The sequence below is a fragment of the Sparus aurata genome, chromosome 5, assembly GCF_900880675.1.
Source record: "Sparus aurata chromosome 5, fSpaAur1.1, whole genome shotgun sequence".
NCBI lineage: Eukaryota > Metazoa > Chordata > Actinopteri > Spariformes > Sparidae > Sparus > Sparus aurata.
Window position 1 is genome coordinate 21,072,172 of NC_044191.1, and position 16,008 is coordinate 21,088,179.

Genomic DNA, 16,008 nt, shown 5'->3' on the forward strand with positions numbered 1-16,008 from the left:
TAAGCAAGATTATCTGTGAGCCAAATGTCCCTATGAGATGATCCCACCACAACAGAATGATTAAATCCCATCCAGACTGGTACGGAGAGCAAAACAGATCGCATGCCAGTGAGCTTCACTGAAGTCAAGACTGATGATAATGATCCGCGATACATCCCATCAGCTGCACAGTAGTTACGTCAGGGTCCGTCCCCCAACCTTTTTTCTTTCTGTTTGTCAAACATAGAATCACGCGAGGACTATAGGTTTACGCCTAACGCCCTAAACCATCGAACCTCACTTCAGCAGTAATGCCTCTGAACAGCAACCTTGGTAAACGTGCCATTTGATCATTTTTGAGTTTTTCACCTCAAAAGAATCCAGTTGCTCAGTGTAGCTGCGTCATCTAGGTGAGCTAGTTGCAATGGATGGATTCTTTTTTATTTTTTGTCTGGGAGGTAATCAAGAAATCCCTTTTTAATGCCAATCACTTGTACTCACAATCAGAATTCATGATCTGACACACCTGTCACTTTCTGGAGAGCAAGATATTTAAAGTAAGATAAAATGAATAATCATCAGACTCGGTGATGGAATGTAACTAAGTACATTCAGGGTAATTTATTGTATAAATCGTGTTTAGCGGCTGAGATGTTCCTGTCATTCATCCATTCTGCTCTTCAAGTGTGCATTCGTTATTATAAAGGAGAGAAACTTGTCAGATTTCATCAGTTGTCTGGCTTGATTGCTATCCAGAGGTCCACTTCATTTTCTCTCTGAGAATGACTGATGTGGAAGAGGAGATGAAGGCCTTTGAAGCACTGCAGCCTCACGGAACGACTCTTTCAACTACAGACAGACTGAAATTCAGAAGGAGATCGAGGGCGAGCATGTCGGTTGAGAGAGAGATGTTTTGAGGAGATGCTGTTCACTGCAGCTCACGCGGGCATCCTCACCTTCAGTTTGATTATGAGTGTGCAAATAGGCTTTGTTGGAGAAACCGGACAGGGTGTCTGGTCCAGGTCAAATCAGAGCTAATGGGAATTTCCCGGCGGAGTGATGGAGTGTTTACATGGTTAATGGCAGGGTGGTTAATAATGCAGACATGCAGACATGACGCGCCACAGGAATCAGGGTACAGGCACTGAACTGTTTTATGAATTCATAAAGGAGCTGTCGAGCTTGGCGTATTCGTCCATTCTGAAGTCATTTTCAGTCGTCACAGGTGGTTAATCGATAGATTACTCAAACGACAGAAAATTAATCTGCAATTATTTTGGTGACTGATATATTGCTAGGTTCTAGGCTCCAGGTGTGTCAATGTCACAATTTGCTGCTTGATGATGAAGCAGTCACATGGGCTCTGGAAACTTGTGACAGGTATATTTCATAATTTTCTGTAAAAATAATCTACAGATTAAGCATACTGCAAGGAACTTTTAACTGGTTATGTAACAGTCTCAATTTAATACAGATGTCTCTATATAACCTACATAAGCAAATGAGATGGACTAGGTATTTCTAGATTATCTAGAAATACCTAGTACACGAATGGTGTGAAAGGCACTAAGAATGACTATGATACAGTATATATCTAGACTAGATATAGTCATTCTTAGTGCCTTTTACCAGGCTGACTGAGTCATAAAATGAAAAAAAGACATTTATAGTGGAGTGGTGTGGATGAATTTAGGACTCTGACACCCTGAGGAAAGAAGCTGCTCTGTAGTCTGGTGGTTCAAACAAAGTTAAAGCTTTGTCTGTCCTGTCTGTTTTGCAGTCGGCAATCCCCTCCTTCCCAACAATCACCAAATATAGCAGCAAACAGGAGGATCCTTCTCACTACATGTTCAAGAAGAGACAGGACCGCCTCTATATGGAGTTCCATTTTCCCCTGATTTGATGAAGTTGGCAGGGATACCACTTTTTTATTTTTTTTCTCTTTGACTGCATGAGCAGGAGGAGGAGAGTTTTGGGCTGCTGACAGTGAATACTGCTGGAATATAGAGCTATTCAACACTCATTTCACTTACAGCAGCTTTAAGCTTGCTTTGCTATCGTCATATTCCATTTATTAATCTTACATGCACCCATGCATCCTGCAAACAGCTGTTTAATGAATAAAAATACAAAAATGTTGCACGTTAATTTCAAGTGTGCACTGGCCTGATTAATAATACCCCTTTTCCACTGGTCAAAAAACTCACTTAAACCAAAACATTTTTCTTTTACCCCGGCTCTACTTTGATCTACTCATAAGACCTGTGTGAACATGCTAAATTCTGACGCGCAAAGTGATGATGCTTTATCAGCATCCACTGGTGGTGCCCAAATAAAGAAGGAATTCAGGATGCGGCCTGTTAAGGACGTTTTAATCTGGACACATAGCCCTGTTCATTTCATATGAAAGCTGCTCCGTGGTGTTTTGAAGCCAAAAAATCTTGACTGAGCTACAAAACAAATTATCTAAATTTTCTGCTCATTAAAGACAGAAATGGGTGAATCTGCAGCCCCTTTGGAGAATAAATAGTAAGTCTATAAACGTCTAGTTTACAAGAAATTAGAGATTCAAAATCCAGATTTCTTTCCTAGCACAGCTATGGGCAGAAAACATTAAAATATCTACAAACGTAAAAAGCTGTATAACACATTTTACACTTTCATGCCTACTCAAGGGTAATCGTTGGCCATTCATGTCAAAATCTTTTTACGTCACACAAGCAGCAGGTCATGCTAACAGGTGAACGTGATCAGAGCCGATCCAGACAGTGACAAACTGCAGCCCTGCTTGATGTATGCGGCCACAGAGCTCTGGAGACTTTGTGCCAGTTTCATTGAATGCAGAAGACCGTCTTGCCATAATAAATAGCCCTGATTGGTGTAGTCGGCAGTCTGGGGAGCATTAGGAACTGAAATGCATTAGGGCTGATTAGACAGACCAAGCCCAAGTACCCTCTCCTGGTAATGAGAACGCTTTGTCACTCATTAACACCTCCACCATTCCGGCCTTGTAGGTAAAGAGCACAAGGCAAGCATTTGCATTTTTTCTTGCCAGCAGAAAACGGTTCATTTTGATGAGGTGGAGCGAATGAAAGGGAGAATGAGAGAGCAGTCAATTGCCAGCTACACTGGGAATGGTGATTGCGTGAAACAATGGTGTAGGAAAATGGGATTTGGGGACATCTGATGAGAATATGCTCAATGCTGAATGCAGCCTATTTTCTTGGAGAGCATGTTGCTTTTTATTCTCTGCCGCAATCACGCATGAATACCATAAATGTATGCATGTAGCTACATCCTAGATATGTCATCACATAAAAGATACATCACGCACTTGGTGTCAAGCACTGTATAGCATCTGGTGCAGGCGTGGTCAGATGGATTTCGTCTTCTCCTTGGGGAGGTTCTTGTAATTAAACGTGTGATTCAGTGGAACTGAATGGAAATGTTTCATTTATGTGTTTTTTTCCTAGCTTGAACCATCTACTTTCTAAAACATACCCACTGTAGCTAACATACTGTTTCCACACAGAAGAAGGCGTCGGTGGCTTGTGATTTCATGTTATAATTTAACATCGGTTGCTCTTCTAAATTGGACCTCTGCCAGCTAATTAGCAAGATAACAATCCACAAAACAAATGTCTTCTTCAACAGACTTTTCTCAGGCTGCTACTTGTGATGCTTCGTAATTGAGACAGAAAACTCGGAAATGAATCCAGCCCATTAGCCACTTTTGGCTTCATGGAAACGAACAAACACAAGCACAATATTTTTCACGCGTTTCTTTATATTCTTGAGCACTTCTGATCCATCAATTATCGGCTCAGAGCTAGTGGTCCTCGCTGGCTGTGATGCATTGGTGTGGCCGCGGAAGCTCAGTCACGACTGATGTATCTGCTGTTCCGTCTCCCCGGTCTCTCCTCCCACCAGCTGACCTTGTGGTCAGAGTTGATAAACAGTTGCCTCGTGGTGATTAGTACTCCTGACAGTCGGATCCTCAGATACGCGCTTACAGCCCCGCTGATGCCGGCTGCACCGTGTTTTAGAGACGGTCTTTTTGTGATCAGCGATTATCAGAAAAGATTAGAATTCAGAACGTAAGATCAGTTTAGTTCAGTCTAAATCTGTCTATTTAAAAGTTAATTCAGGTACCATTAATCAAATCACAGGCTTATACCCAGTATGTACCCAATTTATTATAGAAGAAGCCTTGGGGGTCCACAAAAAGTCTTTTCACTCTTCCTGAGTTTAATCAAAAGTCGACTCCTTGGCTCAGGAAGAACCTTTCACTCTGCATCTGGTCTGCCTCTATTTTTAAATCTTAAAACCTATTTTTATTGAACGGCAGTTTGTTTATGAGTGTGTCTTTGTGCATTTTATAATTTAATTCCTCCTACATTGTAGACTTGATGATTGTTTTCTACCTCATGCAGTTGTTTTTGATGCTGCTTTTGTGTTTTTATCTTAGCGGAGGCTTAATTTGACCTGAAATAAGCTCTATAAATTAGCTATTGTTACTGATGTTAAACTTAATATTCAGAGACTCTCCATCTAGACGTTGGCCTGATTTCAGACTTTTAAGACTGTGTTCAAACTAACTATAGTTGTGATTCTGGAGTCAGATCTATCACATACTCCGGATGCATCTGGTATAGGGCTGCACGATATATCGTTTGAGCATCTCCATCGCGATGTACGTGTGTGCAATAGTCACATCGCAGAGCCTGCGATGTGGGACGCAAATGAAATCATTTAATTTCAAGGGTACCTGACACACACTGTGCATGCAGACTCTGCATGCATAGCGATCCACCAATCACATTAGTTCTTAATCAGTGTGCTGAAGCAGACCAGCCCCTGCACATGGAGTGAGTCGCTGGTAACAACACTGAAAAATGAGCAACAAACAAGAGAAAATCGCGAAAACGAAGACTTGGTGCCAAAAAGAAAAACGTCACTTATCTGGAATTATTTCAGCTACAAGAAGGATGATATTGACCAAACACGTGTTATGTGTCAACAGTGCCTTGCATCTGTTGCCACAACGAGAGGTAACACAACTCATTTGTTTGACCATTTACGTCGGTACCACACAGCAGAGTCCTGCACAGGTCTTATTTTGAAAACCCGCCCGTACACGCCATACTTAAAACTGCATCTGACCCGTTTTCCTACAGTAGCCCAAATTACATTTCGCACCCGAGCCGACCCGCTATAAATTGTTACCGACGCCTGACCCGCATCCGAAGGAAAATTAGATGGACGTAATTTTTATAAATGAAAGTAAGCCAGCTGGGGAATGGAAGTTCTGGGAGGGCGCAAGCACGCATGAATGAGCTCATATGAAATATAAATGCTTATCATTTTGAAATGCAGCATAACATAAAGTGCTATTCAGGTCATCTGATGAAAATTCCTGTATTTTTTCATATCGCAATATATATTGCAGGGTTAAAAAAAAATCGCAATGTCAGTTTTTTCCAATATCGTGCAGCCCTAATCTGGTACCAAGCTGAAACTCATTCAGCTACTGCAGCAACATCATCTGGCAACACATTGTGTTGCTTTTGACTTTTGCAGCACATACAGCAAAGTTTTGCGTTCATCTGATCCTCCAACCCTTATGGTTGAGTAAATGTAGGACTTTCACCCAGGAGACAGGTGTTTGTACACTTGTTTCTAACTCGTGTATTTTATTTAGCGGATGTAACATGTTAAACTTATTTCACTTACACAATGTCATCTCTCAGGTTTGTGTCATAATTTTAAGATTTAGTTTTAATGTTTCCTGTTTTATTTTGTAGGGTTCGTCCTCATGAGTCATGTTGAGTTACTTCCTGTCGTGTTGTGCTTTCCCTCTCTTGTGATTGTCCTGGTTAGTGTCACCTGTCCCTGATAAGCCTCCCGTGTCTTTTCCTTGTGTTTTCCCCAATTTCTGTTCAAAGTGTTTGCTATGTGTTTGTCCCCTGTGATCAATCAGCGTTCCTGTCTGAGTTCCCCAGCCTTTTACTTCGGATTGTACTTGGTTTTAGTTACTGAATGTTTTGTAATTTCTTGTTTCTTAGTTATTACTGCCTGCCTGTTTTCTTGATCAGCTTCTTGTTCATTCTGTTCCACCATTTGCCTTCCTGGAGTCTGTATTTGGAGCAGTTTGTTGCCTCAAGCTAACCAAATTGCGACTGTTAAGCATATATAAATATGTTTTTCTTTTTTTTTCCTTGACCATAGAAAAAGGTTGAGATTTAAGTCTACAATTTAACTAACTGCCGTTAATGGAAATTTCAGAGTTGTATAATATGTGATAATAATGAATAATTGGAGTATGCTGTGTTTTAGCATCTAAATAGCCTTTTAACTTGTGACAAGCAGTTCCTGTACTGTTCTTTAGCTTCTCTTAAGAAGCTGTGGCCACATGCCCACACCTATGCAGCTCCTTGCACTTTTTGTTGTCATGCACTGTGCAAAATAAGCACATGCAAATACACCTTTGTCATTGGTCTAAACCACACAGTAGAGCATTTCCACTAATGTCTGAAGAAATAATGCACTTTTATCAAAGACAATAATAAACTCTGAAGTAAATTAGCTCAGACACAACATAATTGATTGGTTCACTGACTATAATATATATTACCACTGTCGTTTTGTGGCTCAATAAAAGAATACGGTATAAGATTACGGTATGGTCGTCATATCCTTATGTAAAAGATAAAACTGACTTGAGTTTCAAACGACTCTGTATATCTCGCTGCCATGTGTAGCTTCTGAACAGAGAAGCCCCGCTACTGTAAGTTCAACTCACAGAAAAGAGCTCTCAGTTTCAGGGATAAAAAGCACCATAAATCGTTTTCCATCAGACGTCTGTTCTCGCGCGCACAAACTGGGAAAAATGATTATCAGAAGCCTGCGTGCCTGCGTGTTCCCTGTGCTTGCTGTTGAATTCAAAAACAAAGAGAAGCTGCCGCTGGGTATAAAGTTCATCCAAAGAGAAGCGATTCATGTTTGTGATCCTCTCTAACGCACCTCAGATGCAGCTCCGGTCGTGTTTTTACATATCACTGGCTGCTTCCCCGCTATGTGACTGCGAAGGCTTTGAAGGTGTCAGATTAATTAAGAGGTTTCTTGCGAAAAGAAAAAAAGAAAAGAAAAAAGAAATCTGCCTGAATCGATTTTTCCCACCTCGGAATAAGAAGCCTGAAAATTATTCTCGGTGTGTGAAGGAGACTTTTTGGTTCAAGGTGCCGTTGAAAAGACAGGATCTGAATGACACCGTGTGGAATTCCTCATGTTTGTATTTCTCCACCGGGCCCGACCTGATAAGACTGTTTACACTCCTCGCACCAGAATATAGAGATTAGCTGTGTTTTCTCCCTGAGAGTCGAGCCCTCGAGGAGTTTTGTTGTGCTGTTAAAAGGCTTTATCGCCAGCACTTAAATCTACAAAAGCAACTCCCCCCCCAAAAAAACAAATGAAAACTTTAACCATTCATCATCAGAGGCGCTTCGCCGCAAAAAAAAACCAAATCCCACAGCTTCAGAGGATCTTGATTTTCTTGAGTTTTTCATCTCTTTCAGAAAACCTTCTTGATGGTTCTCGAGCGCTCCCGCTTGGTATTTGTGCGAGTGTAACAACCATCTCACCTCCTGGCCCTGCGATGACTGTGGTGTTTGCGTCCTTTTCCCTTGATGCAGCCGTTTCTGTCCACAGCGTCCACCCTGGTGTCCGCTGCCGCCGCCGTCTTCCTCTCATCGGCCTTGAGCGGCAGGCAGGCTGTTGTCTCCAAACTGTGAAGGGGAAGAGAAATAAGAAAAGAAACAGAAAAAGATTGAGTTTTTACTCTTGTGCCTTCTCTTGAGAACTTTTCCCAAAAAGTGATTTTTAGAGTTTCCCACACAGTTAGTGCCTCCATCATACAATAGCAGGGAGGATTTAGCACGCTTGGTTAGCCTTATTCCCCTCTGGTCTACTGGATATGTGTTTTATTCCCCTTCATTTCTCCCTGCCAGCCATTCTAAGGGAAAATTGGAGGTCAGCCATTTACCATTCAAATCGAGGTGTCAATTGAAATGTAGTCATTTACATGCTTCAGCTGCCCTGACACTTTTGGGGAAATGGTGTTTTCTATCTTTCGCCGTGCAGACGCAGCAACTGGGAGATACATGGTCATGAGAATATTTCGAGTTCTCCTTGAATTTTTTTTTCTATTTTCTGCTGAAAAACCGGAGCTTAAAGATTTTTCAGTTGGAAAAAGCAAAAGCGGGGGAAAGTCACACGCTCAGCCTCGTGTTTGAACATATTTTATGCAGATTTAAAAATTGGAGCAATTTATTTTTGGCTTCCAAATAATGCTGCCATAAGTCAGGTGTTTACGAATTCATCCACTTCCACCTGAGCCCCCCCAAAAAAAATCTTCATCCACAGTCAAACGCTGCAGAACGAATGACTAAATAAACCCAACGATTAGATGTGAGCACACAGCTCTAGCCCTGCTTATTATCCTCTGTTTTAGTCATGGGAGATTTGAGCGTAATTACACATTCTCCTCTTCTTTCGAGTGGCTCCCGTCTGATTGTAATGAGAAGATAATCAGAGCCAGAGATTAGGCCGTCAACACTGCCGCCACCTCCTCTTCCTCCTCTTCCCTCTGCGACAAGCAGGCAGGTGCCGTCGCTTTCTATCTTCTTCACTTTGCTTTTCCTCTGCTTCTCGGCATAAGAGGGAGCGCCCCCGGCAGGGAACTAATAATGTAAAACGGCAGACCGGGTGCTTCGACATGACCAAGTGTTTGAAAGGTGGCAGGGGAGATGAAGACAGCGACCGGAAGGATGATTAGTCTGATCAAGGAGGCTGAGGGGAAAGGAACCTTCTAATATCTTGGTGATTTGGCTAATGTTCTCTGACTGTTGTTGGACATGCACGTACAGTAAACGTCTGTTGATATTGCTTCATGAATCGTTGAGGGGACAAACTGAGAAATGATTCACAATTATTCCTACAGTGGCTGAGGGAGATCATGAATCTTACTTTGTCATTGTTCATTTGCATTTATGTAGCAGAGTGAAATGTCAGTGACCGACCAGTCTGAGTGTGAGATGAGGATGAAGATCCTCGATCACAGTCTCTAAAATTGGACTTATTACATTACTGATATACTGATATAGTGTGACGAAATACATTTTCAAGAAAATCTGAGAAATTGATGGATTAAATAACTGTATATGAGTATTCATTAAAGGTGCAATATGTAAGAATTATAGTTTCAAAAATGAACAGAAATGATGTTTCAGCTAATTTTTTATGATAATTAGTAACTGAAATCCCTCTGTTGCCATCCTGAAAACCCCCTCCTTCCAGAAGTAGGGGTGGGCGATACTGCAAATTTTGGTATCGATCCGATACCAAGTAAATACAGTATTTGCCAGTATTGCCGAGTATTGCCGATACCAATGAGGTAGGTTATATATCTTAATATAAGTATATATTTTTGAGTTACAGTTACAGTGAACCTGAGTAAGCGGAGTGAGAGAGATGAAGAGGAGTGCTGCGCTCACACAAACTCTGTGAAGAAATACAAGTGATTTGCTGAATTTATAGAAGAGAAACTACAACAAAAATATCGATCTCATCACGCTGGTATCGATCCGATACCAATACTCACCTTGGTATCGATACTATCGATATTTGGATCGATCTGCCCACCCCTATCCAGAAGACCAATGATCCTGAGCTAGCTAACACTCCATACTGCTACCAGCTTCCAGTCTGGACCGCCTGCAGCATCACTGAGCTAACAAGCTAACAGCAGCCAAAGTTAGAAGCAGTTATTGGTTGCTTTTGTTATTTGCTGCCCCCTATTGGTTTGGAGTATAAATTCAACAGGTGGCCAATTCTTACTTGTGCAGCTTTAGATAATACACATGGACCTACTACTTACAATGCAAATATGATGCTTTCGAGCTATGTTGTTATTGCATCTTTATTTTTGTGTCATTTGCCAAATGTGCATGCATATGTTTTCTCACTGTCTTTAAGTCAATCCAGAAGCATTTGTTATTAGCTCATCTTTAAGTTTAAATGTTTGTAACGTCATTTGAAAATGCCTTGTGCAGAATTTTTGTTAGCTTGCTGATTGATTTGCACAGATCTCATATACCCGTAGATATTAAAGGGGTAGCTGCAGTATAAACAATGTAAACGGAGTGACAAGTTCCCTGAACACTAGTAAATGTATTTTGCCTCGTAAACCTCGTTAAGACTGATGAAGTCTCGTTCAACCGTCGTGAGATAAATTCTAGACCTGATCATAAAGGTTTACTTTTTTTTTTAACCTTCTTTCGGCCTCTTGATAAACTGTACAACGTGTTCCAAAATCGAAATTATAAGAGCACAGATTTCTCATCCCTGCACAAATGGTGGCGTGATCAAAGAAGGGCGTTGGAGCTGCCAAGTGGAACGGTGGAGACAGTTCGTGGTGACTTTTTTTCTGATCACCTATTCACAACATGAAAGCCGCGGCTGATTGGCCAGCAGCCACCGTGTTTCCTGTGTCTCTCGGCCAAGTCATGACTAGAATTTGTAACTTGCCCACCTCAAAAGGGAAATTAATTTTTTTTAGACTGTTCCTGTGCTACAGCAAGTCAGCCTCCCCTATCTCCTCTTGTACTAGCATGAAATTGAATCTGTCTTTCAATATGCGCTCGTTTTTAATTGAATGTATGTCTATAAAAACAAATGTGGACACGCCTGGAACTGTGCAAATATGGTATTCCCTTGAGTGGACTTGATTCACTCTATTTGGGGCCAATTAAACATCCAACTCTTATATGTCCATACCAGTTTTTTCCTGATCTGATGCATCAAAAAAATCCAACTTAACACAGGAAATTAGCAAAATCCCAGACAATTCACAGCTGTAAAGCAGACCGTAGACATCTCTGGCGGCCGAACACATTCAGTGTGACAAAAGATACTGATGTCGCAGCCAGTGGCGATACATCCAGCGAAGATTTGAACAATATAAGCAATTTTCTTGACACGGGAGAACAAAAAGCTGAAACATTTGCGCTGCTGAACGCTCCACTCTAAAGAAGGCTAGGGTGAAAAGTGGCCCAAAGCTCCTTTTACTGGCCCTCTCTCTGCTTCTTTGTTATCTGCTGTCACTGTAAGAGCAGCGTGTTGATGAGTTTTAAATGAAGTCAATTTCCATTCTTTTGACCCGGCGATTTATGGCACAAACTTTCCGAGCTGTGAGTGTCTGGATTTATGGCAGGCCGTTTGTATCCCTCAAACACAACCTCCTCGCTTCTTCCATCACACGCGTACACATACATACATACATACATACATACAGCTCTGTGTCTCTCAAGCTTGAACAATCCTTTTGTTGTCAGAATTCATAACACAGGCGGCGGTTGAAGGTATTTAAAGGGACAATCCCAAAGCAAAAGCAAACTGGCAAAAGCTTTAAATGAATGCAAATACCCAGCGGATTAAGTGAGAGCACTTCATGACGAAGAATTACGTGGACACTAATCCTCCGAAATCCTGACTGGATTTGTTTACCATAAAACAGGTAAAATGGAGTCATAGGCTGGGATCAGCTCCACTGCAATCCCTCGTGAAATGTGACTTGATGGGAATCATAGTCGTTGCCTGCGCGCAGCAACACTGCGGATACAAGCAATATCCCACTTCTTGACTTTTTGACCCCTTTCTCTCGTCATTTGCGTCACGCTGTACATGCATGCTTCAGAACAGCTCCCCGAGTGATGAGTAACTCTGTCGTCGGAAGCCGAGAGGACCGACCACGCTGTGACTAGCTCTTGTCTCTGACTGGGTCACAGAAGGAGCGTCTCACTCCTCTCAAAGCGGAGCTCTGCCGCTCTGTCATACAACTCTGCTGCTCACTGTCACGTGGACGCGTAACAAATACTGACAGATGGTGCACAGAATCACACGGCAAACAGGAAGAGAGCACTTTGCAAAAGAGGGCGAGGATGTGATTCTCACATCTCTGCATGTTGATTGTGTCCCAGTATTGTCTCCTAAGAATGTGTTATTAATTTGCCAAATACATTTTGGTGACTGTTGCATGATTCATTTAGCCGTCAATGATTTTTTTATCCAAAACCAGAAAGTGTGACACTCGTACTCGAACAGAAATGATGTTTCAGCTAATTTTTTATGATAATTAGTAACTGAAATCCCTCTGTTGCCATCCTGAAAACCCCCTCCTTCCAGAAGTAGGGGTGGGCGATACTGCAAATTTTGGTATCGATCCGATACCAAGTATCTCCAAGTAATACTCGTAGAGTATTATGGAAATACTACTACTATAATAATATAGTTTGCGTCACGGCACTGCAGTTCATTTCATGTCCATCTCTAACATTACATCCTCCGGTGCCTAAAACCCACAGCAAAAACTCATCTCTGACAAATACGCTATCTACTTCTGTTTGGATGATCAGCCTTTAAAAGAATACAAGTATACGCTCGACCTGTTGTTCAATATTTATGCAGGAACTAATGGGTCTGAAGTGCCACGGGGAGCCACAGAAGAGGGCCACAGAAAAGGGAAAAAGTTGATAAATGAACTAACACAGTTGTTTACAAAAAACTTAAGTATAGAAGTATAGAATCGTGTTTTAGTTGACGTGTTTAAAAATAACATACAGAAAATGTTAGATTCCACAAGAGAACATTACACATGGAAAAAATAAGAACATAATTTGTGTGTATATTTGTGATATATGTGTGAAAAACTTGCATGTTGCAGTAAACATGTATGTAACGCTGTGATCCTACCCTCTCACTTAAGTAACATAGTGCAGAAACAAGTGATAAAGTCACCATTCACCCTATTACAAGACGCTTCAACATAACAAAAGATCCTGGTGGCCTCCTGCCCTGCACATGTGACAGTAGATGTTTCCCTGCCTCATCACACCTGATTCAAACAAGCAAGTTGTTATCAGGCTTCAGCAGAGCTTGTTGACGTGCTGATCACGTGCATCAGGTGTGCTGGGGCAGGGGGAACATCTAGAATATGATCCCCTGGATATCTGTCGAGGTGTCCTTGAGCAAGACACTGGATTGTTGTTAGATGTCTGTTCCATCAGTGTGTGAGTACAGAAGTATTGTGGGACTCCTGATGAGCAGGTGGGAGCGTTCAAATGCGTGTCCATTCACTATTTCCATTTGTGTGATTATAATGTTTAGGTGACAGCGCTCGTTTAAACGTGTTATCAGTGATGAAGTTATGTCACATCAACAACAAGTCAGTTTGGTCAAAAAAAAAGAGACACAGAAGAAAAAGAAAAGCAGGACTTGTCTGACCTTTTCTTTTTTTTTTATACCATCTGACCATCTGCTCGTCTTCCAGCTTCCAGCTCTGCGCTGTGATATTCATAAAACATCGTTGACTGCCAGAGCCACAGGAGGATCATCATAGTTTGTGTACAGTTTCATTGTCCACACCTCATTTACGATGTAAAATTGAGATGAACTGCTACAATATCTGCCAGGAGCTGCTCTGTAATCTGCCAGCTGCTTTACACAACACCGGCTCGCTGTCGGAGGGCTCAGCCTCACATCGGCTGACATCGTACAGGTGTGCACGAAGCATCGCAGGCAGCCATTAAAACCAACCAGCAAAACAACGCCACACAGCTCCGGTGTTTGCATTAAAAAATGTGTCAAAATCAAACCGACGATTAACACAGATTGCATTCTCAGCTGCTTCAATTACATTCTGCAAGACATATTTTCATCTGCACTCATCTGCTATTCCAAATGAAGTGTTTACTCAAAGTGTGTCAGGGAAAAAAAAACAACCAAAAAACGCCTGACAGTTTGCTTCAGCAAGGCCGCCTGGGACATTGGAGTTAGCGCTGGATGAGTGCAGGGGAATCTGTGGGGACGCAACAAAACACGCAGCACTCAAATGCAACCTTTTCTGTACTGACCCTTGTGTCTACAGATACCCCGCTGTGGCAGAACAAGATCTTACAAGATAGAGTTAAGAGACACTCGAGGGGGAATTTGCGCATTTTCTTGTCTGTGATCTCATCTAATCCTGAGGGCGGACACAGGCGAAAGCCCTCCCTCTCCATTGTGTTTTGCGATCTCAGCATAAAGCAGTAAAGCGCCACAACCTATTCCTTTTGGGCGTCCATTTGGCTTGATTCATTTTGTTAGATTTTACTCTTAAACATGTCAAAAAAAAAATAATAATCTGACAAACTGTAATTTGCAGTTCAACCAAAGTGTGACATAGATAGATAGATAGATAGATAGATAGATAGATAGATAGATAGATAGATAGATACCAATATCAGTATTTTAAAATGAAATTCCAGCCATAGAAAAATCAATTTTGTGTGCCGTGCCCTCCTCACAGGTGCTCTGCCCCACTGAGTGCAGAGAAGCCTCACACCTAATAGAGCAAGTGAATAACAAACCGAGGCAAACGAGTCAGTGGATATACACGGAAGGATCAATACGACTAACCCGAAAAGCAAAAACAGGAAAACAACACGAGGCGGTCGATGGATGACGCGTCAATCTGAGAAGTCCTAACAAGGAGAGCGTGTGGAATCAAAAGCCAAAGAAAACACTATTCAATGCATACCTTTCAAAATTTGTAAAGCGACTCAATGAAGAGCTCACGTTGAAGACACAGATGAAATTTCGGCTACTTTTTCTTTTTTTTTTTATGGGTAGTGCTTTAATAATAAGCTGGAGTGAACTTTCTTTCATGAGTATATTGGAGAAAAGATTTCCTCAGGGTGTCATTAGTCTGTACAGTGGAGCCGTCCCCCAGTTCTAACAACCAAAACATCCTGATTATTCAAAGTAGAGGACTGCCAAATTGTCCAAATTAGCACTTAAGGAGCCGTGTTCCAAGATACATGCTTGTAAACACGTCAAGGCTCTCAGAGTCGATAATGGAGGCAGAGGAAGGATTTGCATGACCTTCATCCTCTGAGGAGAAATATGTGTAAGCGACAGTAAAGTGTGCGCTACTGGGGATGCTTTTTTTTTTTTTCCTCCCCCATTTCCACAGATGATTTAAGAGTTCCCCAGACACTCGTGAGGTTCAGAAAGGCTAATAAACTTTTCATTATCCCTGTCAGAGCCACCAGGAACAATTGATTATCGTTATTATAGGAGTGATGATAGTCGGGATAATTACCAGGGAAAGAGATGATCTACAACCACAATTAAAACCCAAACAGGGTGGTCCCCAGGCGCTTCGCTTTAATTTACACTGAGAGTGTTTATCCAAGTTTCAGACTCGAGTCGAGAACAACTCTATCACCACCGAAAAGGACGCGAGTGGGCAATTAAAACCCACATGGAGTGAATCAAGCGCATCCCTCACGAGGCGAACTCTTAAGGCTCTCCAGACCTGTTCAAACTTCTCAGCTGAAAGTGGATACTTTTGGGAGAAATCTTATTGATTAAATGTTAAGAGAGCCAATGATTCAGCTGAAGACCCACACAAACATGCGCACGCAATCAGTTAACCACTTCATCATTGAAGCTGCCTTCGAAACATGAAAGAAATGTTGTGAGGTTTCTGCACCGAAAGCCTTAGAGTCATGAAATGACATTCAGAAATTTAGGAGGTGCCTTAATTGAAATGAGCTTCTGAATGTTTAGTAAAAAACAATCTAAAAAAAAAACAGCCTAATGCACACCTACATTGCCAATATACTGATGTAGTTTGCTTTTCAACTCTTGTGAAAAAGTTCTGGCTGGCTATCATTTCACCGAGTTCGTTCATGTGTTCCTGCTCGTATTGGTAGGAAAAGTCACCTCACGTATTCCCTCGCCAACCGAGGTGTGTTTTTCTCCCAACCGTACGCAGATGGATGATAGATATTTGGTGTCTCTCTTCCTGCCAGAATAAACCGCAAGCGTGGATGCAAATCCTTTCGGGCGGCTGAGATCAGCCCCAAATTGGCCCTCCTCTTCTTCCTTACAAAGCATGATGGGAAGGCGGAATGATAGAAGTGAACATGA

General features: G+C 41.8%; 1 protein-coding gene across 1 annotated transcript in view; it reads right to left on the reverse strand.

Moving 5' to 3' along the window:
- Positions 1–16,008, reverse strand: part of srrm4 (serine/arginine repetitive matrix 4) — a 63,398-nt gene that overhangs the window by 14,819 nt on the left and 32,571 nt on the right. Inside the window, exon 2 of the mRNA XM_030417547.1 lies at positions 7,620–7,763. Within this exon, the coding sequence (XP_030273407.1) occupies positions 7,620–7,763 (144 nt within the window). The remainder of the gene's footprint in view (positions 1–7,619; positions 7,764–16,008) is intronic.